Source organism: Orcinus orca, chromosome 1, assembly GCF_937001465.1.
Source record: "Orcinus orca chromosome 1, mOrcOrc1.1, whole genome shotgun sequence".
Classification (NCBI taxonomy): domain Eukaryota; kingdom Metazoa; phylum Chordata; class Mammalia; order Artiodactyla; family Delphinidae; genus Orcinus; species Orcinus orca.
In genome coordinates this window covers 202,616,353-202,643,690 of record NC_064559.1, presented here as the reverse complement: position 1 = coordinate 202,643,690, position 27,338 = coordinate 202,616,353, and the positions used below count along the sequence as shown (strand labels likewise).

Below are 27,338 nucleotides of genomic sequence, written 5' to 3'. Positions count from 1 at the left end.
GGGCGGTCCTAGGGAGCCCCGAAGTGGGACCACCTTACCGCGAGGGCTGTCCCCGCCCTCGCCCTCGTCGGGAGAGATAAATGCCGACTCTGATCCGAAAGTTCCCAACTGCAAAGTTTGCTCCTCCGGCTGACGCTGCGGGCGAAGGAACTCGGGGACCCCTTCCGCGCTGGGACTTCTGCTCCCCGCATTTTCCAGCCCCCAGTCTCTCGCTCCATCAAGCGAGGGCCTCTGGCTGTTTCATAATCTTCCCCCAGCACAGAAACGAGCTGCTCGGCCCCGCAAAGAACAAGTCAACTAAGAAAATGTGGAAGGTGCCAGTTCTGTTCTTCGTTTTGGGACGCGCATCGCTCTGGGTCCTGGCAGATGGTAAGACCCAGCAGGCGGGGCTCCCTGCAGCTGCTGGTGGGGACGAGCGAGCTGGGACTTGCGGGAATGCCCGGGCCTGGTATTTGAGGTTGCCGGGGAGAGCAGAGGGGAGCTGGCAGTGTATGTGTGCGCACGAGTCCGGAGGACCCGGGAGAACGAGAGACAGCGGCTTTGCTGGTGCCAGGTCGCAGAGGAAGAGCTGAGCGGGGTGCCAGGAGGAGATCCCGAATCCACAGGCAGCAGGTGTGGAGCAGAGGGGGTCTCCCTCGGTGGCGGCCCACCCCCTGACGGCTCCTGAGAGATAGAGTGGAAGGGTAGCCGCCAGGAGCCTTCCACTGGCGGCGCTGGGCTTTCCTACAGGGCTGTGTATCGGAGGACCGCCCATGGCCTCAGAAGAAACTGACCCCAAGGAATCGGGAGGGACAGGGGCTGGGGGTGGAATTCCCCTGTGCTGCGACTGTCTCCCTCTGGGGGGCTGCCAGGTCTTATACCCTGTAGGAGGGTATGCTGGACACACCCAGGACCCTACCAGCGGAGACCCATTGGAAGAGGCCTCCGTTATCCTCTGTAGAGAGGATAGTGTGTGTCGAAAGGACTGAAGGGGAGGGTCCTGAGTGCGTGGAGGCCTATCTCGAACATTTAGGTTTAAGTTCCTTCGGGGCCATGTGTCAAACTTGGCCAAGAGCGCCAATGACTGAGTGTTGGTGACTCCCTAGACCTTCACTCCACTGGATCTGTTGATGGGAGCTCTGCCTGCCATCATCTCCTCCCCTTTTCCTCTTTCTCTTACATCTTCTTCTCATCTTGCCTCTTCCTGGCTCAATGTGCTGTGTTTCTGGCATCCATGCACATTGGTCAGTGTTTACTTTTTCTTGGGTTTTTATTTTTCATCCATTTCCACAGTAGAGTATAAGCTCCCATGGACACAGCTATGTCTTCGCCTTGATCCCGAGGGCCAAACAATATCTGGTACCACGGTAGTTGCTCACTGAATAGTGGTCCAAGGCGTTGTAAACTAACTTGTGATCTTTGGAGTTGGAGGTTGAGGAAATGAAACTCTTTTTCATTTTCCAAATTGAGGATGGAGGTAAGCCTGGTGCCAGAAGAATCCTGCTTGAAGGGAGGGCTTTGAGGGAGGACTCCACACAAAGACAATTATACCCAGCCCTAGGGAAGTGATATACGGTCTGTTACTCTCTGCCGGGCCCGTCTGCTTCGGGGAAACTGAGCTGCTCTCTTTGCAGGGCTGGGAGCTATTCGTGGCAGTCCTATCTTTGGAACTTCTCTCTCCAGGGCGATATACATGGCTCTGCGTTTCAGTTACATTTCCTTTTTGGCAAGACAGTGTGCAAATGACAACATTTTGTGCTCAGCGGGGCCAGGTGTGGGAGGCCCCCAAACTGAGCTGCATCCCAGCTCTGCCCAGGAAAGACGGCCGCTGGGCGGCATCCTCTGTTTTCTCCCAGGGAAGGGTTAGCCGTAATTATCTTAAAGACAGTCCCGAATATCAAAGGTACTCCTAAAAAGAAGTGGTAAACCTTGTCTGAAAAAAACCAGCCACCCCTAGTACTAGCAACTCGATTGCTAAAGACAGAAGCGTCCCCGGACCCCTCCCCGGGGGCTGTGTGTCAATGCAGAGTTGCTGGGTTGCTGGCGAGGATTTGAGGCCCAGAAGGAGGTTTTGTCTGAGCATAATGAGTGAGGCAACTTGAATATGGATGAATAACTTCTTTGAGCTGAGCCATTGTGGGCTCTTGTTGGGGAGCTGGGCTGGGGGTAATTATGGTGATGAATTTTATTATCCTTGTCATAGAAGTCTACTCCCCACTGGGCTTCCCTCATCTAGTGTTATAATCTGGTTCAGTTGTATAATCTGGTCCCACGTGTTGTCTCTTGGGATGTTAGTGGATTCAAAGGAGCTCTGCTGTCCACACATCTGGCATTTTCCTCCTTTGTCAGGCCCTACCCTCACTCTGAACTTTCATCCAAAACACGTACACGGGCCTCTTCATGAGGTCGTTTGTTTTGTGAAATTCTGAGGGCTGCTGCTTGCTGAAAACCCACATGTGCTTTTCCGGGACCAGTCCGCTCAGGATTAATCATGCGGTGAACAAATTTCCCTAAAACTCTTGCCAGTTTCGGATGCTCGGAAACCTTCACGAGTTGCTAAGAGTTTTTGTTGCACTTAAAGCATCTCAGGTCTGTTAGAGCCTTCGTGAGGGAGGCTATCCATTCCTCTGGCGTATGAGATCCCAGATAACATTTAATATAGAAAAGCACATTTTTAAAAAGTATCCAAGCATAAGAAGGCTAAGTTGGGACACGGCAAATAGGGAGGAACCCAGGCTGAGCAGAGGTACACAGCCCCTTCTCGTTCCCCTGGCCTCCATAATGAGAGGCGGGTGAGTAACTCTATACCGAGAATTACAGAGACCCCAAACCTTGGAGTGACTGGATGGTGTGGCCAAGTAGGAAGGACACCACCTCTCTCCCTTTCCCATCCCCCACCATGTGCTAGGAATGTCACAGTTCCCTCATTTAATCATCACAAGGCCTTGAATTATACATTATTATCTTCAGAATATGCCAGAACTGGGATTCAAAAAATGGGCCTAACTCCAAACCTCAAGCTTCTTTTTGCTACATTACACACTGAAAAAAAAGGAGAAGGTTGAACTTGAAATTAAAGGTTAACCTTGCTTTAAACTCCTTAAACGTGAAAACAAAAATTTTTAAGGTATAAAAAGTTCTTTACATTTAATACTTACCATAATACTCCTTTAAACATGAAGATGTCACAGTACCTTAAAATAGGATTCATTAATTCATTCCCCAAATAGTAATTCATCATCTCCTGAAGTGCTGGATTTGAACTCTAAGCACTTTCGGGGGAGGCGCACCTAGCGAAAAGCATGCACTTCAGTCCTCACCAGCAAAATGACGAACGTGTGCTTTAAATTCCACGGGCTTATCTGAATATTTGTCATATTTCTGGCTTCTAAGAGCAGGCATGCCAGGTTGCCACTTGTGGAAATATTACAGGGGAGGATGTAGAGAGAGAAAAGGCTCACATACTTGGCAGTACCCTTTTGAAACTCACTTGAGAAAAGCTAAATCAGATCCTGTAAGGCTCTCCAAGGAACCTGCCATTCCTTGGATATTCCAAAGAAATATCCAGTGAGAGTGTTTTGCTGGAAGAGAATCAAATGATGGGGGGAACGGGTGGGTTACTGAGATAAGTCTTAGGATTCCCGTGGGGTGGGCAGGAGATAAAAGCACCTTTTGATTGGAGTTCTGAATCTTTCCCTACTGATGTCTTAAAACTTTTTGGGAAAGGAAAGTGATCAGCCATTTTATCTGAGGGCTCTGAGATGGAGCCGGGTTAGGGAACAACTGGAATTCTGCCAACTTTCTCCAAGGCAGGAAAATGAGGTGGCTGTTTCCTTCCCTCTGTCTCACCCCAGCGCCCACCAACCAGCCTGCTCATGGCGGCTGGTCCATGGCAAGCATTCCCTTGAACTTCAACAGGTAGGGATGGTTGGGTTCTCCCGCCTTTTCGTCTGGCCGAGTGTCTTTGCCTCGGGAATTGCTCAGAGGAGATGGGTTTAATTCTTTGAGGGGAATCGAGCTAAGTTCAGAGGGAAATTTGCAGACCTGCCCATCTCATTCACCTAGTTGTCTGAGGAGCTGCAAACTGAAATTGTCAGGGCAACACTAAATTTTATGCAGGGAGAAAAAACACCCCAAAAACAACAAACCTACCAATAGGATAATCACCTTTCCGGAGGAAGGTGTGCTCTCGACCTCTGTCCAGAGGGTCAGGGCTTCCAGGGCTCCAGGCAGTAGAGAGAGGTCACTGAGGTCCCTCCCCCAGAGCGGGGGAGGTAATCGTTGTCATTGTTACATTTGTAGCAGGCAGGGGAATGACAGTTATATGGAATATAGGTGGGAAGTAGGGAAGGGCCACTAGAAGATGCGTCAACATATTACTGATGAGAACGAAGTATTTCCTGTAATTCATCACGCTGTCTCCATCTGGGTGAGTAAAACTCAGTTAATACAAGCAAAGCTGTGATCCAGTGAATGGTATCCTGCCCAGAGGAGAAGGGAGTCTGTTTGCCTAGAATCCAGACAGGGAGGGGAAAGGAATAAGGACTAGATGACGTGAAACCTGCCTTACCCAAGGAATGCATTTATTTAACAAATATTTACTTACTAACTTCTTTGTGAGTCAGGCCAGGCAAACGTTATCCTTGCTAACAGCTAGTATGCAAGATGTCTTATCTGGTGGCTGTAGGGCTCCTGTGAATTAGGGATCCCTGTTCTTTCACAGTCTGGAAATGTATTCCACCCAATTGCTTCACCCCAGACTTTGTTCTATCTGCACCAGACAGCATTTCAGGTATTTCACTCTTGAGAAGGGCACGCCTTGAATAGCAAATATGGGTAGAAAGCATTGGGAAACTATTTCCCATTCTAAATAAGCTATTTGACTTCCTGCCCTCTTATGAGCTTGGCTAGGGTGAAACAGTTTCATCTGAGCTAGATCACCCTATAATAAGATTAAATTTCTGAATCTGTAAAACTAAAGGAACTAGATTCTGCATGGGTGGTATTCGTAGCAGTAACTGTATAATAACAGCTAACAGTTACTGAGTGCTTAGTGTCAAGCACCTTCCAAGCCCTATTGCATTTAATCCACACAACAGACCTACAAGGTAGGAACTATTTGTATTTTACAGATGGGTAAAGAGGCTCAGAGAGCTTCAGTCACTTACACACAGACACAGAGCTAGAAAATAGCAATGGTGAGACTTCACTTCAGGCAGCTCAACCCCAGAGCCCACACCCCTAAACATGCAGCACAACAGCCAGCTATGCTTAGGGTTGTGGCCGCCAAGGACACTCAGAGATGTCAGCAGGTTGATTTCAAGTAACTTTTACAGCAGTAAGTCCACTTGTTATTTGTTGGATACATAATTCAGATTGAAGAACTAGACTGACGTTGGGGTACCTAACTAAAGGACATAACCCCTGTTCCCTTAAACATTTATAGAGCACACATATTATTAGGAACTTTAAGAGTTAGAACGGAATCATACAGTGGGGCTGCAGCTCACACAGAGAGGCAAGGCAGATGTGCGTGTGGTGTATACAGACAAGGCAACACAAAAGTCATGTCCTGCATGGCACACAACATTACCTGCTGCTAGTCTGGAGATGAGATTCTTGTGGGGTTCAGGAGCTGGAAAAACCCTTGTGGGGAAGATGGGACTTGATCTTGGCTGTGAAAAATGGTGGAGTTGGTTGGGCAGGGTGGCAGGGAAGGGCAATCCTGGCAAGAAAGACTGCTTGGAAAAATGTGTGGAAATTAGAACAACCTGGAGTTTGTGTGGGAAGAGGTGTGGGCAGGCACCCAGGGCTGGGAAAAGCCATGAAGGCTGGCTGGAGTCGTGGGTGTCATGGAGTCATGAGTTGGGGAGGGCTGGAAATCAGGGAGAAGGCTGAGTCCGTGTTGAGTGGGACGTAGACCTTTTTCTGTAGGCAATAGGCAAATGGGAGCAGATTGGGCCATGAATAGTGATTGCCAGAAGAAAACTTAATGACAAGGACACCATATGGGATTGAATCTAGTTTATGGGACTAGTCTTGGGGGAGGGGGAGAGTCAGGAGATAAAGAGACTAAGTGTGGTTACAGAAGAAGGGGGAATGAGACCAGATTTGGGGGAATAAGAGCCAGCAAGACTTGTAGCTCAGTATCTCCAGATTTCTTCTTATTCTTTCCACATTTTCTGGTTTCTTCTTATTCACCTCTTACATCACTCATCACTGCTTTAAAATGTTTTATTGATATGTAATTCTCATGGCATAAAATTACCCCTTTACGTTAAACAATCCAGTGGTTTTAGTATATTCAGAGAGTTGTACAACCATCATCACTGTAACTATTAGAATATTTTCATCACCCCCTCCTCCAAAGCCCCACACCATTAGCAGCTGCTCCCATTTCCCCCTCCCTCACCCCCTAGCAACCACTAATCTGCCTTCTGTCTTTATGGGTTTGCCTATTTTAGGTATTTCATATAAATGTCATCATACAATATGTGGTCTCTTGTGTCTGGCTTTCACTTAGCATGGTGTTTTCGAGGTTCATCCACGTTGTAGCACGAGTTCGAATTTTATTCCTTTTTATGGCAGAATAATATTCTATGATATGGCTATACTGCATTTTGTTTAGCCATTCACCCATTGATGGACATTTGGGTTGTTTCCATTTTAGGGCTACTCTGAATAATGCTGCTATGAACATTCATGTACAAGTCTTTGTGTGGACATATGTTTTCATTTCTCTCAAGTATGTCCCTAGGAGTAGAATTGCCAGGTCTTATGGTAACTCTATGTTTAACTTTTTGAGGAACTGCCAAAGTGTTTTCCAAAGCAGCTGCACCATTTTACATTCCTCCAACAATGCAGAAAGGTTCCAATTTCTCCACATCCTTGCCAACACTTGTTATTTTCCATTTGGTTGAGTGGTTTTTTTTTTAAAAAAGTAGCCATCCTGGTGTGTGTGGAGTGGTATCTCATTATAATTTTGATTTGCATTCCCCTAATGACCAATGACGTTGCACTTCTTTTCATGTGTTTAAAGGCCATTTATGTATCTTCTTCGGAGAAATATCTATTTGTCTCTTTTGCTCATTTTAATATTGGGTTGTCATTTTTTATTGTTGAATTCTGTGTGTATCCTGGATACTAGACCTTTATCAGACGTATGAATTGCAAATATTCCTCCCATTCTGTGAGCTGGCTTTTCAATCTCTTGATAGCATCCACTGAAGCACAATCTTTTTTAAAATTTTGACGATGTCCGATTTATCTGTTTTTTTCTTTTGTTGCCTGTACTGTTGGTGTCTTGTCTAGGAAGCCGTTGCCTAATCCAAGGTCACAAATATTTACTCTTATGTTTTCTTCCAACAGCTGTATAGTTTTAACTCTTACGCTGACGTCATTGATCATTTGAAATTAATTTTTAATGAATTAATCATGGTGTGAAATAGAGGTCCAACGCCATTCTTTTGCATGAAGATATCTAGTGGTCTCAGCACCATTTTGTTGAAAAGACAGTTCTCTCCACTGAATTATCTTGGTACCCTTGTCAAAATCAATTGCCCATAAAAGTGTGGGTTTATTTCTGGACTCTCAGTTCTATTGCATTGATCTATACATCTCTCCTTATGCTGGTACCACATGGTTTTGATTACTGTAGTTTTGTAGTAAGTTCTGAAATTGGGAAGTGTGAGTCCTTCTCTTTGTTCTTTTCCAAGATCACTTTGGCTATTCTTATCACTGTATTTTAATTATTTGTGTACATCTCTTGCTCTTTAGAGAAGAGAGCAGGACCCGTCTTATTCAGCGCTTAAAAGAGCATATGGGGGGGCTTCCCTGGTGGCTCAGTGGTTGAGAGTCCGCCTGCCGATGCAGGGGACACGGGTTCGTGCCCCGGTCCGGGAAGATCCCACATGCCGCGGAGCGGCTGGGCCCGTGAGCCATGGCCGCTGAGCCTGTGCGTCCGGAGCCTGTGCTCCGCAGCGGGAGGGGCCACGGCAGTGAGAGGCACGCGTACCGCAAAAAAAAAAAAAAAAAAAAGACATATGGTTGGTACGTGGTAAACATCTGGCAGGAGGAAGAGGGAAGAAACACAGTGGCCCAATCCGTTTGGCAGGAATGACAAGAAGGCAGGTGATAGAAATCAGATTGGAGGGATGAGAGATTAGGAACCAATGTGATGAGAAGGAACAGGAGGTTATGCATTGTCTTATAGATGCAGTGAGTTTGAGGTACAAGTAAGACATCCAATCTGATGTATCTGATGGGTACCTGGGGAGATCGCAACTAAAATGGCATCAGAAATAAGCCCTGGACACAAAGTTTGCTGCCTGAATTCCCCATTCATGGGAACAAGGGAGAAGGATGGCAAGGAGGCTCAGAAGAAACAGGCTTAGGCTCAAGGCCAAGGACAGATAGTGGAAACACAGCTACATACTGTACATTCCTGTAGGGCCCCATCCTCCTGGGCTCACAGCTGGACTGTCTGTGGAGGATGTCTGTGCATGGGTGGAGGGTGAGGTCAGAGCCGAAGGGGCTTCTCTTTTCACTGTTGCAAAATCAGGGCCTGCTCAGCTGACAGCCCTGCGTGAATCACAAGCTCAGTTTCCGAGCAGATGGTGAGTGTTTCCCAAACACCCGATCATCCCATTGAGATGCTGTGCTCCAGGCCAGCGCTTCTAAAGCCCGATTTAGTTGTTTGGTTATTCAGGTACTAAGCGGTCCACCCTAGGAGGTGGCCTCTTGATGCAGCACTGCGGCCCCTGCCAGGTTCCAGAAAAGTTATTACAGAGGTGTTGTTTCCAGTCCACAAAACTGTGAACTCATTTCCTCTTTTTACTGAGAACATTCCGCTCTTGGTCAAGAGAGAAACCTCTCCCCAGGTTGAGTAATCTTGGTTGAGGTTGTAACCAACAGCCTCGAGTTTTGGCATTTGAAGGGTCCTGAGCCCTCTTTGAGTTTGGGGTGAGTGGGTAAGTTGATTCATTCTCCTGAGTCCTGAAAAGTATAAATATTCATTCATTCAGTTATCAGAGACTGCTAGCGGCTGGGCCATAGACTTACAGCAGAAAGGAACGCTGCCCTCAAGAAGTTTGATAAATTGATAAATGCTTAGTAGGGAGAAAGTCGTGAATGCGGTGTTATCAAGCCCTACACAAATTTAGAGGAGATTACTTTCTCCTGGCACCTCGGGAGGGTGCGAGTGGGCTCTGAAGAAAGAGGTGTTTTCCCTGGGCCGTGAAAAGTACGTAGGGTTTGGGTGGGCAGTGATGGAGATGAGTGGGGGAGGAGAATGAGTGGGAGCTGTGGAAAAGTAACCAATACACATAAAGGCTGTGTAACGGAGTGGTTAGAGCTGGGGATTTCTTTGGAGTCTGACAGATCTTGATGTGTAAGCCCTGCATCACCCCTTGCTGGCTACATGGGTAGATTACTCTCAGCTCCACCATCCTCATTTACAAAATGAGGATGATGTCAGTCTGCAAGGCTTTTGTGAAGATCAAAAGAGAGTGCTTGGCACAAACGTTGTGCACATTCTCCTATAAACTAGTTGCCATTATTAAAATACCTACCGCGTGGATCATCGTGGAGATGGATGGCGAAGGTTTGTGAAGGGTACACACTAGGTCCCAATTCCTTTTCCCCCATCGAAGGGAAGAGAATGGATGTGGTTGGGAGACCTGTCTTATGGACTGCGTGTCCTGCACCTTCCACCTGCCAGTGAGTGGTGTGAGTCCTTGCTTCTGAAATGAAACAGGAGTCCCCAGCCATCTCTGGCCCCTCTCCTTTCTTTATTGCCATGTTCAGCAGCAGAGACTTTCAGAACGCTGCCTCCAGCTTTGGGAGGTGACCCAGAGGGGTCAAAGAAAAATGCCCCTTGGGGCATTGAGCATAACCTCCCCTTCTCTGAAGCCAGGGGATGTTCGCTGCTCCAAGTCTTAATGGGTAGCATTTCTTCTGATTCCTCTAGAGGAACTAGTGACACTTGTCTGATCTCTGCAGGCTTGACACGTTTCTCTTGATTTTTTCTGGGAGAGGCACACATCCCCGATGCCGACAGCGGGCAGTCTCGGCCTCATCCTGCAGGGACTGACAGGACCGGATGCAATGAGTGGACAGGCTGCTGCTCATTAAAAATCAAACGGCAGAGCAGCAAAGTCCATCCTCATAGGGGAAGTGTCCTGTTTTCAGCTCTGCTGTCTCTTTCATCAGGGGAAGACATTTAACAATTCTTGGGTGAAGCAGGGTGGACGGTGGTAGGAATATTATAAGGAAAGGGAGGACTCAAAAGAAATCTCCTACTTGGCTGTAAGTGTACTCATTCAGTCAGTCACTCAGCAAACATCTGCTAAATACTTAACCATGGTGCCAGGCGTGGGGAATATGGGACTCTGTGGGCTGGAGGCTGTACTGTACTGCCTGGAGGAAAATTAAGAGCACATGTGTTCCTGTGGGGTACTGAGTGGTGTGGCCAGACTTCTAGGAGTTGCCTAGATTCTCCACGGCCAAACTGTGATCCAGTAAGCAATTTACCAGGATCCTTGGAAGGGGTGGAGGTAGGTGGGGAAGCCCACAGGCCACATCAGTGATTGTACTGACCACAACCCGGGGTCTGCCAGGAGTTGAGGGTCTGGGTCGGCAAATGGCTTTCGATATTCCACAGAAAGGCTTCTGTACAAGTGAGGATGTGGGCCAGCCTATGGGACCAGAGGGGTCACTCGAAAGATGTGGTAAATAAAAGCAAAGTCCGAACACCTTTCTTCCGGCTGCAGAAACCCACGAAAGGAGTACCATCAAACAACTAAATTGGGGATGTCTTGAATGGAGATGAAAGGCTGTACAAAGATCTGACTATCTCGGTGATCACAGTGGGTGGTCTGCAGAATGTTGGAAAACGTTGGAGGTTGACACCCCTCTGCAGTTTGGGGTGTGTTTATTTTCAGGCTTCTGAGCACAGTTTTGAGACATGGAAAAAAATAATGTCTAAAAGCCAGTGTCTGGGCAAAGAAACAGAAGCAGGCATTTTTGGTTTTGTTTTCTAAGTAGATGTTTTGACCTCCCTCTAAAAGCATTACATTTTCCCAAATTTAATTGGGATTATTTGTTTGTCAGTTATCTTACAGTTTCTCCTACAGGGAAAATTCAGAACTTCCTAGGTTGTTGCAAGAAAAGAAAAAGAGCATTCTACTTCTCGACGGCCACAAAAATCATTCCAAGGCCGTGCAGTCATCCATCTTCAAAGGGTTATTTGTGCATTTAGATGCCGGAGCAGCTCAAGATGCTAGAAAATCCAGACAGCATGAAAGGTGCCTTAATCTACTGGCTAACACCACCGGTTTTCTTTGAAACCCTGGGGGTAACTCAGCTTGACTTCTTTTAAAATCAACTTTCCCACTTTAATCTCCAGCTGTTGGATTCTGAAGCTTCAGGTCAGCAGAAAGAGGACCACAGGGAACTTCTTCCTTATGTGGAGCTGGAAATGGGGCAGAGGCTCTTTACCTAAACTTATGTAGGAGACTTCTGTGGCTGTCCTGATAAAACAAGGTGAAATCCAGTAAAGGACTCAGCATCATATGGGAACATCCTTCTCTTTTCAGTTCACCGATTCATACTCTGAATGTTGTTATCAGGACTTCCCTGGTGGTCCAATGGTTAGGACTGTGCCTTCTAATGCAGGGGGTGAGGGTTCGATCCCTGGTCGGGGAGCAAAGATCCTGCATGCCTCACGGCCAAAAACACCAAAACAAAACCCAAAACCCATAAAATAGAAGCAAGGGCTTCCCTGGTGGCGCAGTGGTTGGGAGTCCGCCTGCCGATGCAGGGGACGCGGGTTCGTGCCCCGGTCCGGGAAGATCCCACATGCCGCGGAGCGGCTGGGCCCGTGAGCCATGGCCGCTGAGCCTGCGCGTCCGGAGCCTGTGCTCCGCAACGGGAGAGGCCACAACAGTGAGAGGCCCGCGTACCACAAAAAAAAAAAAAAAAAAAAAAAGCAAAATTGTAGCAAATTCAATAAAAGACTTAAAAAAAATAAAATAAATGTTGTTATCCACAGAGCTGCAGCAAATGGTAAAATGAAGTCTCGCCGCTGAGGTTTCATATTTATTTCTGATTGTTGGGGTAATGACTTCAGATGCTCTCCAGCCATTACCTGTCCAGTTCTTTCCCTTCCCACTGCTCTGTCCTGGTGCAAACACCACCCACTTCTGCCTGGACAACAGTCTAAGTGATCTCTCAGCTTCCGTCTGACGCCGGCACCATACCCGACACCCACATCTATTCCATGCTACTAAGAGTGGTTCCTGGGACTGGGGTTATGTCCTGCCCCCACTCAGATCATCTCCTGCCTTCCTTTCTACTCCAGTTGAAATCAAGACCCCTTCCTTACAGAGTTCCACCAGACTGGCCCTCCACACCTCCCGGGTCTCATTTTCTTACCATCCAGCCACACTGATCACCCTGTTTCTGGAGTGTGTGGTGCTCCAAGCTCATTCTGGGCTTCAGGGTTAGTTAGACCAGCTCTTCACCTACCTGGAGATCACTCAGTCATTCAACAAATACGTACTGAGTGCCTCCCCTGTGCCAGTATCGTAGGCAATGGGGACACTGAGGTGAAACAGCCTTTACTGAGCTTATGTTCTAGTGGGACAGTCGATCAGTGAATATACAAATATTCACTAATATTAGTGTGTGGGGAGGGGGGTTCTGATCTCCATGGGTGGTCAGGAAGGCCTACGGAGAAGGTACCCTGTGAGCAGGGATCTGAAGGGGGGGGGCGGGGTGCAGGAGCTCTATCTTGAGATTTTCGCTCTTTGTCTGCTTGTTGTGAGCACCCGTACTCCACCACAACGGTACCCAAATCCACGAGAGTGGAGACCTCACCTGGTTCACGCCTCTGTCTCCAGTGCCCAGAATGGGGCCCAGCATATAGTAGGTGTGCAGTAAATATTCAAGGAGATAGAGATGAACCTCGGGAGAGCTCCAGTCTCCATCGTTGCTGCTGTCTTTGTTTGTCGAAGCAAGAGAACCTCTGCTCTGAGAAATACAGCCTTTGTAAGGCAGAGCACACCTGACTTCTAACCTGACACTTCTGGGTGCCTAGTCCGAGAAGGGGACTCATTTGAGGAAATAGAGGTTGTAGTCATTAAATAACTTGATTGGGGGATTCTAACGGATGGGATTTCGTAAGAGGAGGTGAGATGCCCAAGGAAGCAACTGCTTCCGACAACCAGGATTATAATTTTTTTTTTATGAAGACATTGGATTCTGTCATTCAATTTATTTGGGTGCATAATTTACATTTTTCATAGTTAGTGTAATCTTATGTTAATCTTCTTTTAACATCTTTATTGGAGTATAATTGCTTTACAATGGTGTGTTAGTTTCTGCTTTATAACAAAGTGAATCAGCTATATGCATACATTACCCCCATATCCCCTCCCTCTTGCGTCTCCCTCCCACCCTCCCTATCCCACCCCTCTTAGGTGGTCACAAAGCACCGAGCTGATCTCCCTGTGCTATGCGGCTGCTTCCCACTAGCTATCTATTTTACATTTGGTAGTGTATATATGTCCATGCCACTCTCTCACTTCGTCCCAGCTTACCCTTCCCCCTCCCTGTGTCCTCAAGTCCATTCTCTACGTCTGCGTCTTTATTCCTGTCCTGCCCCTAGGTTCTTCAGAACCTTTTTTTTTTTTTTTTTTTAGATTCCATATATATGTGTTAGCATATGGTATTTGTTTTTCTCTTTCTGACTTACTTCACTCTGTATGACAGACTCTAGGTCCGTCCACCTCACTGCAAATGACCCAATTTCGTTCCTTTTTATGGCTGAGTAATATTCCATTGTATATATGTGCCACGTCTTCTTTACAGGATTATAATTTAAGGGAGGATGAGGGTGAGGGTGAAGAGGAAGGATGACAGAACCCAGGACGGGCGGGCATTTTCCAGGCAACAGCTGCCATAGAGTCACCAAAGGGTCCTGGGGGCCAATGAGCAGGGAAAACACTTGGCTTTGCATCCATCACTGACCAGGCCGACTTGGCAAATCGTTTAACTTCTGACCTTGTTAAAGAAAGTTTTTCTGGCACTCGTTCAAGCAGCTGCAAAACTTTATTCAAGACTATTGCCGTAGGGGAGAGAGATGGGGCTCAACTTCAAATACAGTAAGGACAGCTGGGGATTTGTAGCCAAGGAGCAGAGTGAGGGGCAGTGGATAGAAAATTATGAAGAAGAGACCTCAAGGGTAGGGGGCTTCTTGCTAAACTGGCCTAACAGGATTCTTGCTAAAGGCAGTCCAGGGACTTAGACATCAAAGGTGGGAGATGGGGAACTTGATCACATATCGAGGGGTCGAGAGATTGTCTCTAACCTGAACTTAGCAGGGTGCTTGCTGAAACTGGACTCTGCAATGATGGACACGGAAGCCCAAGGCCATGGTCTCATTGAGAAGCGGGCTCAGAGGAGCCTCACTAAGGTTTGGTCAAGGAGGGCCTCTGTCAACCTCACCTTCCTCATCTGATCCATGGGGACAAAAATGCCCAATGCAACCCACCTTGTGATATAAAGTCAGCCTGAAGACGTCACGTAAACCCTGCATTGCTGAACAAATGGGAGAGAGGGTGTGTTGTAATGCTGTACCTCCTGCCCTCAGCAGAACCTATGACTCAGAAAGATCTCAGTGCACTTCTGTTCGAGTGTGGCACCCTCTCCTTGTGCTTGCTCTCTGCACCCTGTTTTATTCTAACTACATCCCTGGCACAGAATTAGCTCAGTGGCGGTCAGCTGGTGTGAAGAGGAAGAGGGAGATGGTGGCGAGGAGAACACAGATTTAGGAATCAGTTCTGGAAAGAGTCTGCAGACAGAGGGCGGAATGCAGGGGGCATGGGGGCAGATGGCAGTGCCCAGGTCATTTAGGCTGGTCCTTGTGCTAAAGGTTTCTCCCAATACCCTGACACAGTATTTGGAAGAAACCATTTGTCTCAATGAGAGCTAGTTTTGAAGCACAGAGGAAAAGAGGAGTTATTGCAATGACAGTTTAATCCTTGGCGGAAAAATCACATTTATATTCCCATTTTACATCACGCTTTGAGATGAACACAAGACAAATAGAAAGAACCTTAAGGAAAATATAGATGAAATTTACATAATCTTGAGGAAGGGTTTGTAAGTGTGACATCAGAGGGACAAAACAAGCTTAATAAGTTAGACCAGTGAGGGACCTTGCCACTCACAGAGAGACATGCCAATTAGTAAAAAAAAAAAAAAAAAAGATTGTAGCATCTATTCCAAAGAATACATTCTTAAGGCATAAAGAGCACTTAAAAATTATAAAAAAAGGTGAATACCATAAGAGAAAAATGGTCACAAGAGAAGACACTCCTATCGGCCAGCAAACAGATGGAACAACTCACCAGCACAAATCAGAGAAGTGTAAATAAAACCACAAAACTGAAAACACTTACACAAAGGCTTTTCATCAAGAATTTGGGACTGTTGCAAGGCAATCACAGTAAGAGTGTGATTTAATATTCCATCCAAATTCTAAAATATTTTAAAAGAAATGCCATCCCATAAATGTATGGAAACTAGAATAATTTCTTCGGAGCTATTAGACTTTAATGCTAAGATAAAAATGATTCATAATTAACACTTTTATCCCAATAAGCATCTCTTCAATGCTCATTTGTTCTCAAACTTAGAAACCTTAAGATCAAATCAAATTATCACATCATCTTCTTAGAGGTAGTACCTTTTTAAAGAATAACACATACACACAAATTCCAAAGCAAATGGATGCCTTACAGCTGTGTTTGGAAACTTCCATTGGTTCTGACCAGCAGGCTGGAGGAGGCTGGGTGTGGCAGGAAAAAGGTGTTCATGTGAGCATAAGGGGACACCGCTCCAGAACAGACTGTTATTGTAGGTTCATCGCTGCACTTATATAAACAATTGTGCGTGTTGCCTGTGCACACACGTGTCTTAGGAAGAAAAAAAGGATTGGGGAGCAAAGGCATCAATACATGATTTGAATTTCACCATTCAAGAGAAAAGGATGTCAAATGCTGGCTGGAAACTCAGCAGCTGGGCTCGTAGGAACCCTTCACCCAGGAAAGCCTTCAGCTGAAATAATGAGAGGGAGAATTGAGCATCTCTTGTTAAAGATCAACTTTCCCATGGAGCAAAAAGAACTCCAGGGCAGTGAGACAAAAGAAATGCCTCTTAATCATGAGTGTCATTCATAAAATGTCCTTTGTCTATTCAGAGCAATTTTAGTCCTTGGGTCTGTGGGCCAAGAGTAGAAAAGAACAAGAAGGAATTTTTATCAAGTTACACTTTCAATGAACTGAACATTCTATGAAAGAATTCAAACTAACTTCATTCAGTACTTAATTTGTTTAAAGCAAGGGTGGTTTTATTTTGCTTTTTAAAGTTAGAGGATGCCATATAGTAAGTGATTTTGCTGAACACTCCAGAAAACATTTTTTAAGTGGATGGTCTGTTAACTGAGTTCAAACCAGGAGTGGAAGAAAAGAAAATAGGATGTTTAGTTTTTTAATAAAGACTGCTTGCCTAGCAAAGGGATATTCCCCCTTGAGCTTGATAACTACATTCAACATTTGGGACTTCCCTGGTGGTGCAGTGGTTAAGAATCCGCCTGCCAATACGTGGGACACGGGTTCGAGCCCTGGTCCGGGAAGATCCCACATGCTGCGGAGCAACTAAACCCGTACGCCACAACTACTGAAGCCCATGCGCCTCAACTACTGAGCCCGTGAGCCACAACTACTGAGCCCGTGAGCCACAACTACTGAGCCTGCGAGCCACAACTACTGAAGCCCATGCGCCACAACTACTGAGCCCGCGTGCCACAGCTACTGCAGCCCGCGCACCTAGAACTCGTGCTCCACAACGAGAGAAGCCACCACCCCCCACAACTAGAGAAAGCCCGAGCGCAGCAAAGAAGACCCAACGCAGCCAAAACAAAAAAAAAATACATTCAACATTTGCTGAGATCATGGTCATAAATCCTTAGCAGGAGCCCCCAACAACCAGCCAAAAAGGGAGGCGACCCATTTGCAGGCACTGAGGTATTCAGTTATTGCTAACTAGTGAAAGCCTTTCCCCCCACCCCAGATGAAAAATAAATGCATATGCTCGGGAACCTCATCCAGAACGTCGATTGGCAACACTGGATTAGGACCCTCAGTGCAAAAAGAAGGCTCACGGAACAAGAGAATTTACTCTAGAGGTTTCCTTCCTCTCTGCATCAGCAAAAAAGCTGTGATCAGATATTTATTAGCTGTGACTTTGGGTGAGCCATCTAAGCATGGGAAGAGTAAGGAATCTTAAGGCAAGGGCCAGATTGCTCACTTAGGCACTGTCTAGATATGAACGTCTGCCCTTCAGTTAAGCACATAAGTCCCCAAGCACCCCCTCGCTCTTGCTCCTGGGCTGTGCGCTCACTTATTTTGCAACTGCAGTTAGTCATGGAATTTCTTCCAGAGCCACTCGAGTCTGGAGAGGGAACCCATGACCAATGAGTCAGATTTGCTTTAACTTGTGAAAAGGGTTATTTGATGAGTTGAGATGGTGCTCCTACTAGGTCAGGATTAGCTCCGATCATTGCGGTAGAGGGTGAAGAGGCCACTTCTAGTTCTCTCCCGAGTCCTGGAATTCAACCTGCAATCTCACCCCACCCATCCCCTCCTCCTCTGGAAACCTTTCTCCTCGGCACACAGGGTCATTCATCTAGTGCTAATGCAGAAAAGCCAGAATCAGGGGCTGTGAGGTCTCTCTTTAGTACAGCTCTGGGTGCACTAGAAGGTTCTATTGGTTATCTCGGCATCCTTAAGTACATTACTGATCTCCGCTGGAGGCGATAACCCCAACCGTAAAAGAAGAGGTTGAACTCTGTGTCGTCTATGAGGTCTGTGGTCAGAGGCAGTGATTCTAGTCATTCAAGCAGACAGCAGTCTCAAAACTAAATGGACAGTGAGATTGATTTTACAAAGAAGGAGGCCCTGCTTTTGGACATTCTGATTCAGTAGGTGGGTTAGAGCCTGCTAATTAGCATTTTTAGAAATCTTTCCATGTTATTCTTCTAGGTCTAAACGATATTCTGTTGACCCAAATGCATTAATTCATTGTATGAAATGGCACCAGGAAGAATCAGGTTCATTATTGAAAAGGCAAAGTGTACACTCCCCATCCAGCATACCTCAGTGGGATACCAGGGAGGGGCTGCCTGCTTCACCTTTTTATATGCCCATCTTCCTTTCTTTTACAATGGAGATAACCAGGCAGTTGTATGTATGTAGAATGGTTTGTGTTAAGCCAGAATGACAAGCCCCCTAAAAAGAAAAAATACCCAAAAGAAATGAAAAGAAAATAATCTGACTGAAGCTGGCCAGTTAGGTCTGCCCACATGATTTCCACGTTGAGGTCTGACTCAGTCTTTCCTTTTCAGCCAGCATGGTCCGGCCAGAAGATGACATGACTACAGGTGTGGAAAATGGCAAGGCGAACCTGGGTGTGGAAGATTACATGGTGACCCCAAGTGCCGGTGGAGAGCCCTATAAGTCTGCTGGCTTGACAGCTCTGGTGAGTGAGCACATGCAGGGATATTTATTATATATATGTGATCACATGCAAGGTTATTTATTATATGTATGTGATCACATGCAGGGATATTTATTATATGTATGTGATCACATGCAAGGTTATTTATTATATGTATGTGATCACATGCAGGGATGTTTATTATGTGTATGTGATCACATGCAGGGATATTTATTATATGTATGTAATCACATGCAAGGTTACTTATATGTATGTGATCACATGCAGGGATATTTATTATATGTATGTGATCACATGCAGGGATGTTTATTATGTGTATGTGATCACATGCAGGGATATTTATTATATATATGTTATCACATGCAAGGTTATTTATTATATGTATGTGATCACATGCAGGGATATTTATTATATGTATGTGATCACATGCAGGGATATTTATTATATGTATGTGATCACATGCAAGGTTACTTATTATATGTATGTGATCACACGCAATGATATTTTGTGACTGACTTATTTCAGCATGCTTGAACATAATGTCCCCAGTGTTCATCCATATGGTAGCACGTGTAAGAATTTTTTTCCTTTTGAGGTTGAATAATATTCCATTGTATGTACCACATTTTCTTCATCTGTTTGGATTGCTTCTAACTCTTGGCTATTGTGAATAGTGCTGCTATGAACATGGCTGTGCAAATCTCTCTTCCAGACCCTGCTTTTAATTCTTTTGGGTGTACACCCAGAAGTGGGATTGCTGGATCATATGGTAGTTCTATTTTTAATTTTTCTAAGGACCTCCATTCTATTTTCCGTAGTGATTGCAACCGTTCTACCAACAGTGCACAATGGTTCCAGTTTCTCCACATCCTTGCCAATGTGTTATTTTCTGTTCTTTTGATAGTAGCCATCCTAACAGGTGTGAGGCAATAATCTCATTGTGGTTTTGATTTGCTTTTCTCTGATGATTAGTGATATTAAGCATCTTTTGTATGTTTTTTGGCCCTTGCGTATCATATTTGGAGATTTGTCTACTCAAGTCCTTTTGCCCAGGGAACTCCCTGGTGGTCCAGTGGTTAGGAGTCTGTGTTTCCACTGCAGGGGGCATGGGTTTGATCCCTGGTCAGGGAACTTAGATCCTGCATGCTGTGCGGCACAGCCAAAAAAAAAAAAAAAAAAGACTGGAAGTCAAGTCCTTTTGCCCATTTTTTTAAGTCAAGTTATTTGATTTTTTTGTCATTGAGTTGTAGGAGTTCTATATACTTCAATCAGATATTAAAGTATATGATTTGCAAATATTTTCTCCCATTCCATAGGTTGCCTTTTCCCTCTGGTTGATTGTGTCCTTTGATGCACAAAATTTTAAGTTTGATGGAGTCCCATTGGTCTATGTTTGTTTTTGTTGCCTGTGCTCTCTAGCATATTTGTTGAATGCTACCTTGGCATGAACTTTGGAGTCAGCAGAACCATTTCCAAGTCTTGTTTTGTTGCTTGTTAGCTCTGTGAGCTTGGGCATATTATCTGATCTCTCTAAGCCTGATTCATACTATAGGGCTAATAATAGAATTTACTTAGGGGTTTTTGTGGTGTATATGAGAAGGTATTTAGAGGGCCTGGCAAATAGTAAGCTCTTAGTAAAGGCTAACTATCACTCTAATTGGGGAAGGAAGGGCATTAAAAATAATACAACATCGTATGTGCCAAATAAATGTTACAGGGGAAGAGTGCCATTCAAGTTCAAGGAAGAGAAAGAATTAATGCCTCGTGCCCCAGTGTTTTCTGAAGAGTTTAGACCTTAGGAAGTCAGCGTGCTAAACATTTGGCATTTACTTCATGGTTTTACTCCTATCCCCATTCTTGTTGTTTCTTTATGTTTGTTTTCTTGTTTCCACTTTAAATTCAGGTCATCATATAGCTTATACATTTATGCCACCTTAAATCCATTTCTGTTATAAGGCAGAGTATAAAGCATTAGGTTTTATTTCTGTTTTGCCTCATTTACATCTCCAATAGATGCCGACAAGAGCAAAGAGCATAACAGAGGATCACAAAGAGGACCGGCCAACTGCAGAAAGCACAACCCACTCCCAAGGACAAAGCCAGAGCACCACAACCCCGAATGTGGCAACTCGTCCGGCCCCGGGTAAGAAAACCAGACACCCCAGTAGGGGTTGATCTTCTTTTGCATAATCAGTGTATTCCAGAAAATCCAGGAACGAATATAACAATCAATGGGGCACATATTGGAATGCAAGCCCTAAGTTTGAACCAAGCTTTCTGTGAAATACAAATTTCAGAATTTTTATTTATTGGTTTGCTGACCACAGCTTTCTAACCTTATATGACAACTAGTGATAATGCCTCCACAGGGGCAAGTTAGGTAGCTACGGGTGTCGTATTGCTGACCCTCACCTGATATCATGCCACACTAAGAGCTTTGTGTTGACACCCAAAAGCGTAAAACGTAAGCCAACCTGTGTAAATCTTAGTAGATTCTAGGCTAACGTTTACCACCTTACACTGAGTTCACGTCTGTACACAATGAAGCAAGAATCTACTCTAAACCAGTCTTACCGGGATTTGGGGTTGTACTTGTGATTCACAGTTGGTACCTGCAGCAAAGTGAATGGGACCCCATGAGGTGAAACTCTTTAGGGCAACTTTGAGTCTTTGTCATTATTATGAGGTTTAGACCATCACTAATGAGCATGAGGAAAGATCATTGCCGTTACAACTTAGCAGGAGGGAAAGAGCCTCCTATTTCCAGAACTTTCTTAAGAGAAATTCAGTTGTTTGGGATATTTTTAAACTATACCTTATTTTGTAGTAGATAGGAGTGGAAGAGAAAAGGAACTAATCCTCTGATAACTGCAATGAAAGCTTGCTAACTCAAGCAATTTTCTATAATCATTTTATATAGTTAGGTGTTTTCATCTTTAAATGAAAGCAAACATAAGGACCTTCCCTAAAGCCGTGGTTCCCGAAACCAGTTGCACAGCTGAACACCTAGAAAGTTATTCCTTACTGTTTAATATGCATTTCCAGACCCAATCGCCAATCTGGTTTTAAAAACTCTGTAGCACTTCTGAAGATTTTTTGAATGCGTTATATTTGTACACCCATGTTCACAGCAGCAGTAGACACAGTAGATAAAACGTGGAGGCAGCCCCATTATCCATGGACAGATGACTGGATAAACAGAAATGTGTCATATACATACAATGGAGTATTATTCAGCCTTTAAAAGGAAGAAAATTCTCACACATGCTACAACATGGATGAACCTCGAGGGCTAAATGGAATAAGCCAGTCACCAAAAGACAAACACTGTGTGATTCCACTTAGATGAGACACATAGAGTAGTCAAAATCATAGAGACAGAAAGTAGAATGGTTGTTGCCAGGGCTGTGGGGGAGGAGGGAGTGGGGAATCGGTACAGTGTCAGTTTTGCAAGATGAAAAGGAGTTCTGGGGCTTCCCTGGTGGCGCAGTGGTTGAGAGTCCGCCTGCCGATGCAGGGGACGCAGCTTCGTACCCCGGTCCGGGAGGATCCCGCATGCCGCGGAGCGGCTGGGCCCGTGAGCCATGGCCGCTGAGCCTGCGCGTCTGGAGCCTGTTGCTCCGCAACGGGAGAGGCCACAACAGTGAGCGTACCGCAAAAAAAAAAAAAGAAAAGAAAAGAAAAAGAAAAGGAGTTCTGGAGATGGATGGTGGTGATGTTTGCACAACAGTGTGAATGTATTTAATACCATCAAACAGTACACTGAAAAATGGTGAAGATAGTAAAGTTTATGTTGTGTATTTTACCACAAAGATAAAAAAAGTTTTATAACATGCTTTGAAAATAAAGCCTACGGTTACTCCAAGATGCTAAAGAAATGGTTAACATTAAACACCAGAGAGAACCAAATAGGGCTAAGCAAGGAAAGAATCGTCAATATATTGATAATTGGTCATTGGAAAGCATTTCAAAATTTTGGAGAAGCGTTGATCATTTGTAACAAGAGTTCACAGCTAATGAGCAGCAGAAAATGGAGCATTACAAGTTGACTAGTTTTTATAGCATACCAGGAGATTTCTCCTATTCCTTAAAAATAAAAATTGTCGATTAACTGGAAAATACGGTTGCTCTCTTGTCCTGTCCCCTACCCCACCCTTTCACAAAAACTGTGATTATAGCACATTCCCACTTCGTGCATCAGTGTTCCAAGAAATTTTCACATGTGAGTTACAATGTAATTATAAACAATTGGTTTTTCAAGAGGTCATCTTATTAGGGCAGCAGATGTCTTTCCCATGAAACGCCCAAGGCTGATGATGTTCGTATGTATGACACACTTGCACAATCACAGTCAGTATAACTGGGAGGGAGCTAAGGAGTACAAGACTAGTAAACTCTAATTTAGTAATGAATCTTCCACAAACTTTATTTTCGGTAATGTATTTTCTGACAAATGATGTCATTGATGGTGATAATGTTATGTTATGTTATGAGCCCAGTATGCAGCATGTTAAGACATGATAAGCAAAAGACATGACCTGTCTCTACTGGTAGTTGGCAGCCAGGTATAACATTTAGGGAGTTGATTGGATGACACCTTTGTCCTGGGCAGGCTTCAAAACCAGCCATCTCCCAGTCTCCCAACTGGGTTGGCGCGATCAGCTTGAGCTCCACGTAAGTGCTGTAGAGCTGTGAGTTCAGCTCATGCAGGGAGAGCTGGGTTCAAGGACCCATACCCTGGGGCCATCTTGAAAAGATGTCTTCTTTTTGAAGATGGATTTGGTACAGAGTGGATGACTTCTTTCCAACACAACCGTTAGAAAAAGAAAGCATCGTATAGCTGATGGTTGGCTGGTGTCACCTTTGATTAGGAAAGCTATTGGATATCTGTGGTATTTTGCAAATTGTGAACTAAGTTTCTAGGGAAGGGCCTGATTGCATCACTTCTCTCCATTGTCTCATTATATCAAGGCCTCTTGACTTCTTCATAAACACCTACCACCCAGAGGAGTGAAGGACTCAGTATACAAAGAAGTTGATGGGAGAAACAAAACAACAGGCCTTTATTTTTTAATAGAAATTGTGTAAAATTACCTGAAAGAAACTCACAGTTTTATTAGTTGCAGGAAGGTATTCATAATTAAACAACTTCACATCCTTGGTAAATGAGAATATTCACATTGTAACTATTGGATTAAGTTTAGCTGCAGATAGAAATCCTACAATAATAGTGCCATAAATACAAAGGGTATATTCTCATTAAAATCATGTGCCCTGTAAGGTCTGGATTTTGCTAGGAAATTGATATCACGAGGCAAATCACAGTCTTGACCACAACTTCCAAAACATTTTGCTCTCAGAATGATGTTTCTTCAAAATAGACCTCATCACAATGGGTGAGTTTTCCATATGGTCTTGACATTGGACCAAGAATCAAGGGGCTTAGATTCTTTTGTTACCCTAACTTCTGAAGTCTTTGACTATTTATTTAAGATCTCTATGGGTCCGTTTCCTTGACACTGTTCTCTACAGTGGGTGAGAAAAAAAGTAACCTCCACAAAAGAACTACAGACCCATAGGTGTGAAGAAGCATTCGTAAATTCAATAATAATAGTTTTGAAACAAGATCATGTCAGAGCTTGCTTAAAACTCCCCTGATCCAATTTACTTAAGAAATTGTCCTCTTTGCTTGTGTTTTGTTCATCTTCTGCCAATTGTTAAATTATAGTTACTAAATCCTAATAATTCTATATCATTACATCTCTCTCTTTATAGGGAAAACAGATGGAGAAAAACCAACAGTTAAGAAAGGTGGGTTCGATTTTGGTACCAAAATATTCTTATGTTTTAAAAAAGGTCTCTTTGAACTTAATCTTTGTGATGAATTACATTCTTTCCCGGATTCTAGTCAATGGGAGCAGAATACGAGCCTTCTGAGAATAGGTTTCAAACCTCTTTTAAGAGAGAAAAGCCTGTATTTGAAAATAAGCAAACTGCACATGAGTCTATTCACTTAATGACAGCTATGGAAAACGGTGTCATATCACAATTTATCATTCCTAAGAATGAAAATAGGGGCTAATTTAGTAGCTGTGTGTACACAAACGCCACCCAGTAATTAACAGTGAAGCCACCTAGTAGGAGTGGTATGCTTGAGAGATCTTGAGGCCCAGAAAACTTTCCATTCATAATATGAGATTAGAATAACCCAGCATTTCTCCCTTCCTAAGTCAACTCCCACTGAATACAGGAGAAACAACATAGAACATCATTTGTTATCTACCGTGGGCCAGTGGCATTGCTTATTGCTGGTGTATTGTTTGTCTGGGGCTTATGCTTTCTTTTTCTTCTCAATCAGGTGGCTTGTCAACAATGACCCTGACTGGAATCATAGTTGGGGTCTTACTAGCCATTGGATTCATTGGTGGAATCATCACTGTGTTTGTTCGGAAAATGTCAGGAAGGTACTCGTAAGTAAATATCTTAGGCCCGTGTGATAGGTAAATGAGGGCAGCCATTTCCAACCTTTGAACTAATAGAAACCTCCAAATAATAGAAACCTCCAAATAAACCTTCTGAACCTTCGTGTTCAGAAGCCATCAACCTCCGTAAGCACTACCTCTGAAGCTTCCCCAGAAGAACATGTGTCTACTTGGGGCCTCATAAATTCCCAGGAAAGTGCCAGAGATGGCTCTTTAGTTGATTTCCATTGAGATCTCACCAGATTTGACCTCTTGTCTTAATTTTCCAACTAAGTGAACTTGAACGAAAACCCATCTGTTGGGAAGATAATATGATTGGGTGGGGAAGGATAAATGCTGTACAACTGGGGGGTCGAGGGATACAATTAGCAATACAGTTGCAGAGTTATGTGTCTGGAAATGCCCGGGAATCTGACCCTGGGTGTGAGGACCAGGCCTGGAGGAGGGATGAGCCGGGAGAGAAGAGCCCCATAATCCAGAACTGGAAGACGTAGACAAAGGACAATAGGAACAATGACTTACGGGATTACCAGTCACAGTGCCAGTAAAAGAAGTGACCGTCACCTTTCTCTTTGTTTTCACAGGCCCTAAAGAGCTTAAGAATTGTGCCCTCCTGCCAGTATGTTTTTAAAAAGAGAGTTTCCAACTTCCCCCTCATGCCTGACCGTGTGGAGAAGATGACCTGTGGAAATGCTTCACCACTCCACTCAAAATCCACGGTGATTCCTCCACTTGCCAAAAGTAATGGAAGGAAAGAGTATTCATAAGACTTGCTTCTCTGAGCATTTGTCTTTTGAAAAAAAAATCGTTTTAATATAAATTTTGTATAAGATGATTTAAAATGCATAGAAAACGGAGCAAAACTATGTCATCTGATGTGTAACTAAGGTAGACAATATAATTCAATCAATGTTAGAAACTGAAATCATGTCTTTGTTCTGATTGTTCTCTCTTGTTGTTAAAACGCAAAGGAATTTGGAAATATTTATACCAACGATGTCCTTGGGTGTAAAGCTATGTCAGTAAGTGGCATAAGCATTTTGCAGTTTCTGATCTGTTGAAATGTATGCATTCCAGTCTAATTGGGTCTGTTTTTAAAGCCTGATTTGGTGTGAATAATCAAGTAGAAAATCTAAACTTGCATAATATGTAATGAGCAACCGCCTTTCACTGGTCTGGGTAAATCATTGCAAAGGTATCTATTTTAGATCATAAACAGAAGTCTGTACTTCGGGGAAGGCATGTTGTGTCTCACAACAAGGGCACCGACAGGGTCGCAGTGTGCTCGGCTGCCTGCTGCAATGATGACTTTATGACACAAAGGTTTGCTTCTACCTATCCCCTTCCACTTCCCTCAGATGATGGGGATCCAGAGCTAAAGGGGTGACCTTCTCTCTTCCCCATGACACAAGTCCTCCAGATTGGCTACTTTGCTCTGGAATATGAGGATCTCAGCCCTGGATGCCGAGGAGGCTGCTGAAGGCCCAGTGGTGCCAGAGGCTCAGGTGTTCCAGGAACCAAGAACCACAGTGATCCCCAAACCCTGTGTGTGCCTTTGAGAACGAGAACCTGCCAGTTTCCTAACATTTACTTTCTGCCTCGGAAGAAAGATATGGGAATACTGATTTTTAAAAAGCAGCGGGATTTAGAGACTCTATTTTTAAATGAAAGATATTTCTGGTCTTCCTGAGATCCCACATACTTCTGTGGGGTCACGATGGACAGTTCTGTCTTGGCACCATCCAACTCAGGACATTTCTCCCTGTAGGTGAACTGAATTCTTTCTCCTACACAAAAAATGTTTGTACTGAGCAGACACTGTATCACATTTGTGGTTGTACAGTTCTGATAGCCTCTAAACTCGTACGGGTTCATAAAACAGGAAAAAGTAAAACTATCAGTCTACTTTGGCATGGCCTGTTCCTCTATCTTTTGCAGGAATGTGTGGATGTAATTTTAAACAGTGTGCTCTAGTGTCGCTCAAGTCCAGCTGGTCCACCAGCCCAGGTTCCATATTTGAACATCAACTGATGGGGAGAAGGGTCTTTGGAAGAACTTTACGAAATCTCTTAAATATCCCCTGTATCATCACTCAGATTCCTGAACAGGAGTTGGGAATAATGTTCGTTTCATCTTTCCTATCCTCTCTTTTTTTCTCTCACTGTGAAAAATAATAGTCAACCCCAAGTCATACACTGGACCCATCACCTGCTGGGACAGGACTGTGGGTTTCTTGGTCACATCTGTGTTGGTGCTCAATGCAGTGTAGACATGTTTTGAAATAAAACAGATGATTGC

At 44.4% G+C, this 27,338-nt stretch overlaps 1 protein-coding gene across 5 annotated transcripts; it reads left to right on the top strand.

The window, feature by feature from the left end:
* On the top strand, positions 1–27,338 carry PDPN (podoplanin). Of its 5 annotated transcripts, none has more exons than XM_004272570.4 (6): positions 3–369; positions 18,446–18,579; positions 20,572–20,701; positions 24,334–24,369; positions 24,917–25,032; positions 25,625–27,338. In XM_004272570.4, the coding sequence occupies exons 1-5, from the start codon at positions 81–83 to the stop codon at positions 25,030–25,032; spliced, it is 705 nt and encodes a 234-aa protein (XP_004272618.2). In that variant the 5' UTR covers positions 3–80; the 3' UTR covers positions 25,625–27,338. The 5 variants fall into 5 exon arrangements, with proteins under 5 accessions (XP_049552117.1, XP_033288882.1, XP_004272618.2 ...); XM_033432989.2 differs by having other exon boundaries at positions 4–369; positions 24,917–25,022; XM_033432988.2 differs by having other exon boundaries at positions 5–369; positions 24,917–25,028.

Bases quoted from the DNA above. Each gene is read 5' to 3' on its own strand.
- PDPN (XM_033432988.2), top strand. From the start codon at position 81: ATGCCGACTCTGATCCGAAAGTTCCCAACTGCAAAGTTTGCTCCTCCG. The intron at 370-18,445 runs GTAAGACCCAGC...TTTCCTTTTCAG, and splicing joins GCTCTGGGTCCTGGCAGATG to CCAGCATGGTCCGGCCAGAA. The intron at 24,370-24,916 runs GTGGGTTCGATT...CTTCTCAATCAG, and splicing joins AAAACCAACAGTTAAGAAAG to GTGGCTTGTCAACAATGACC.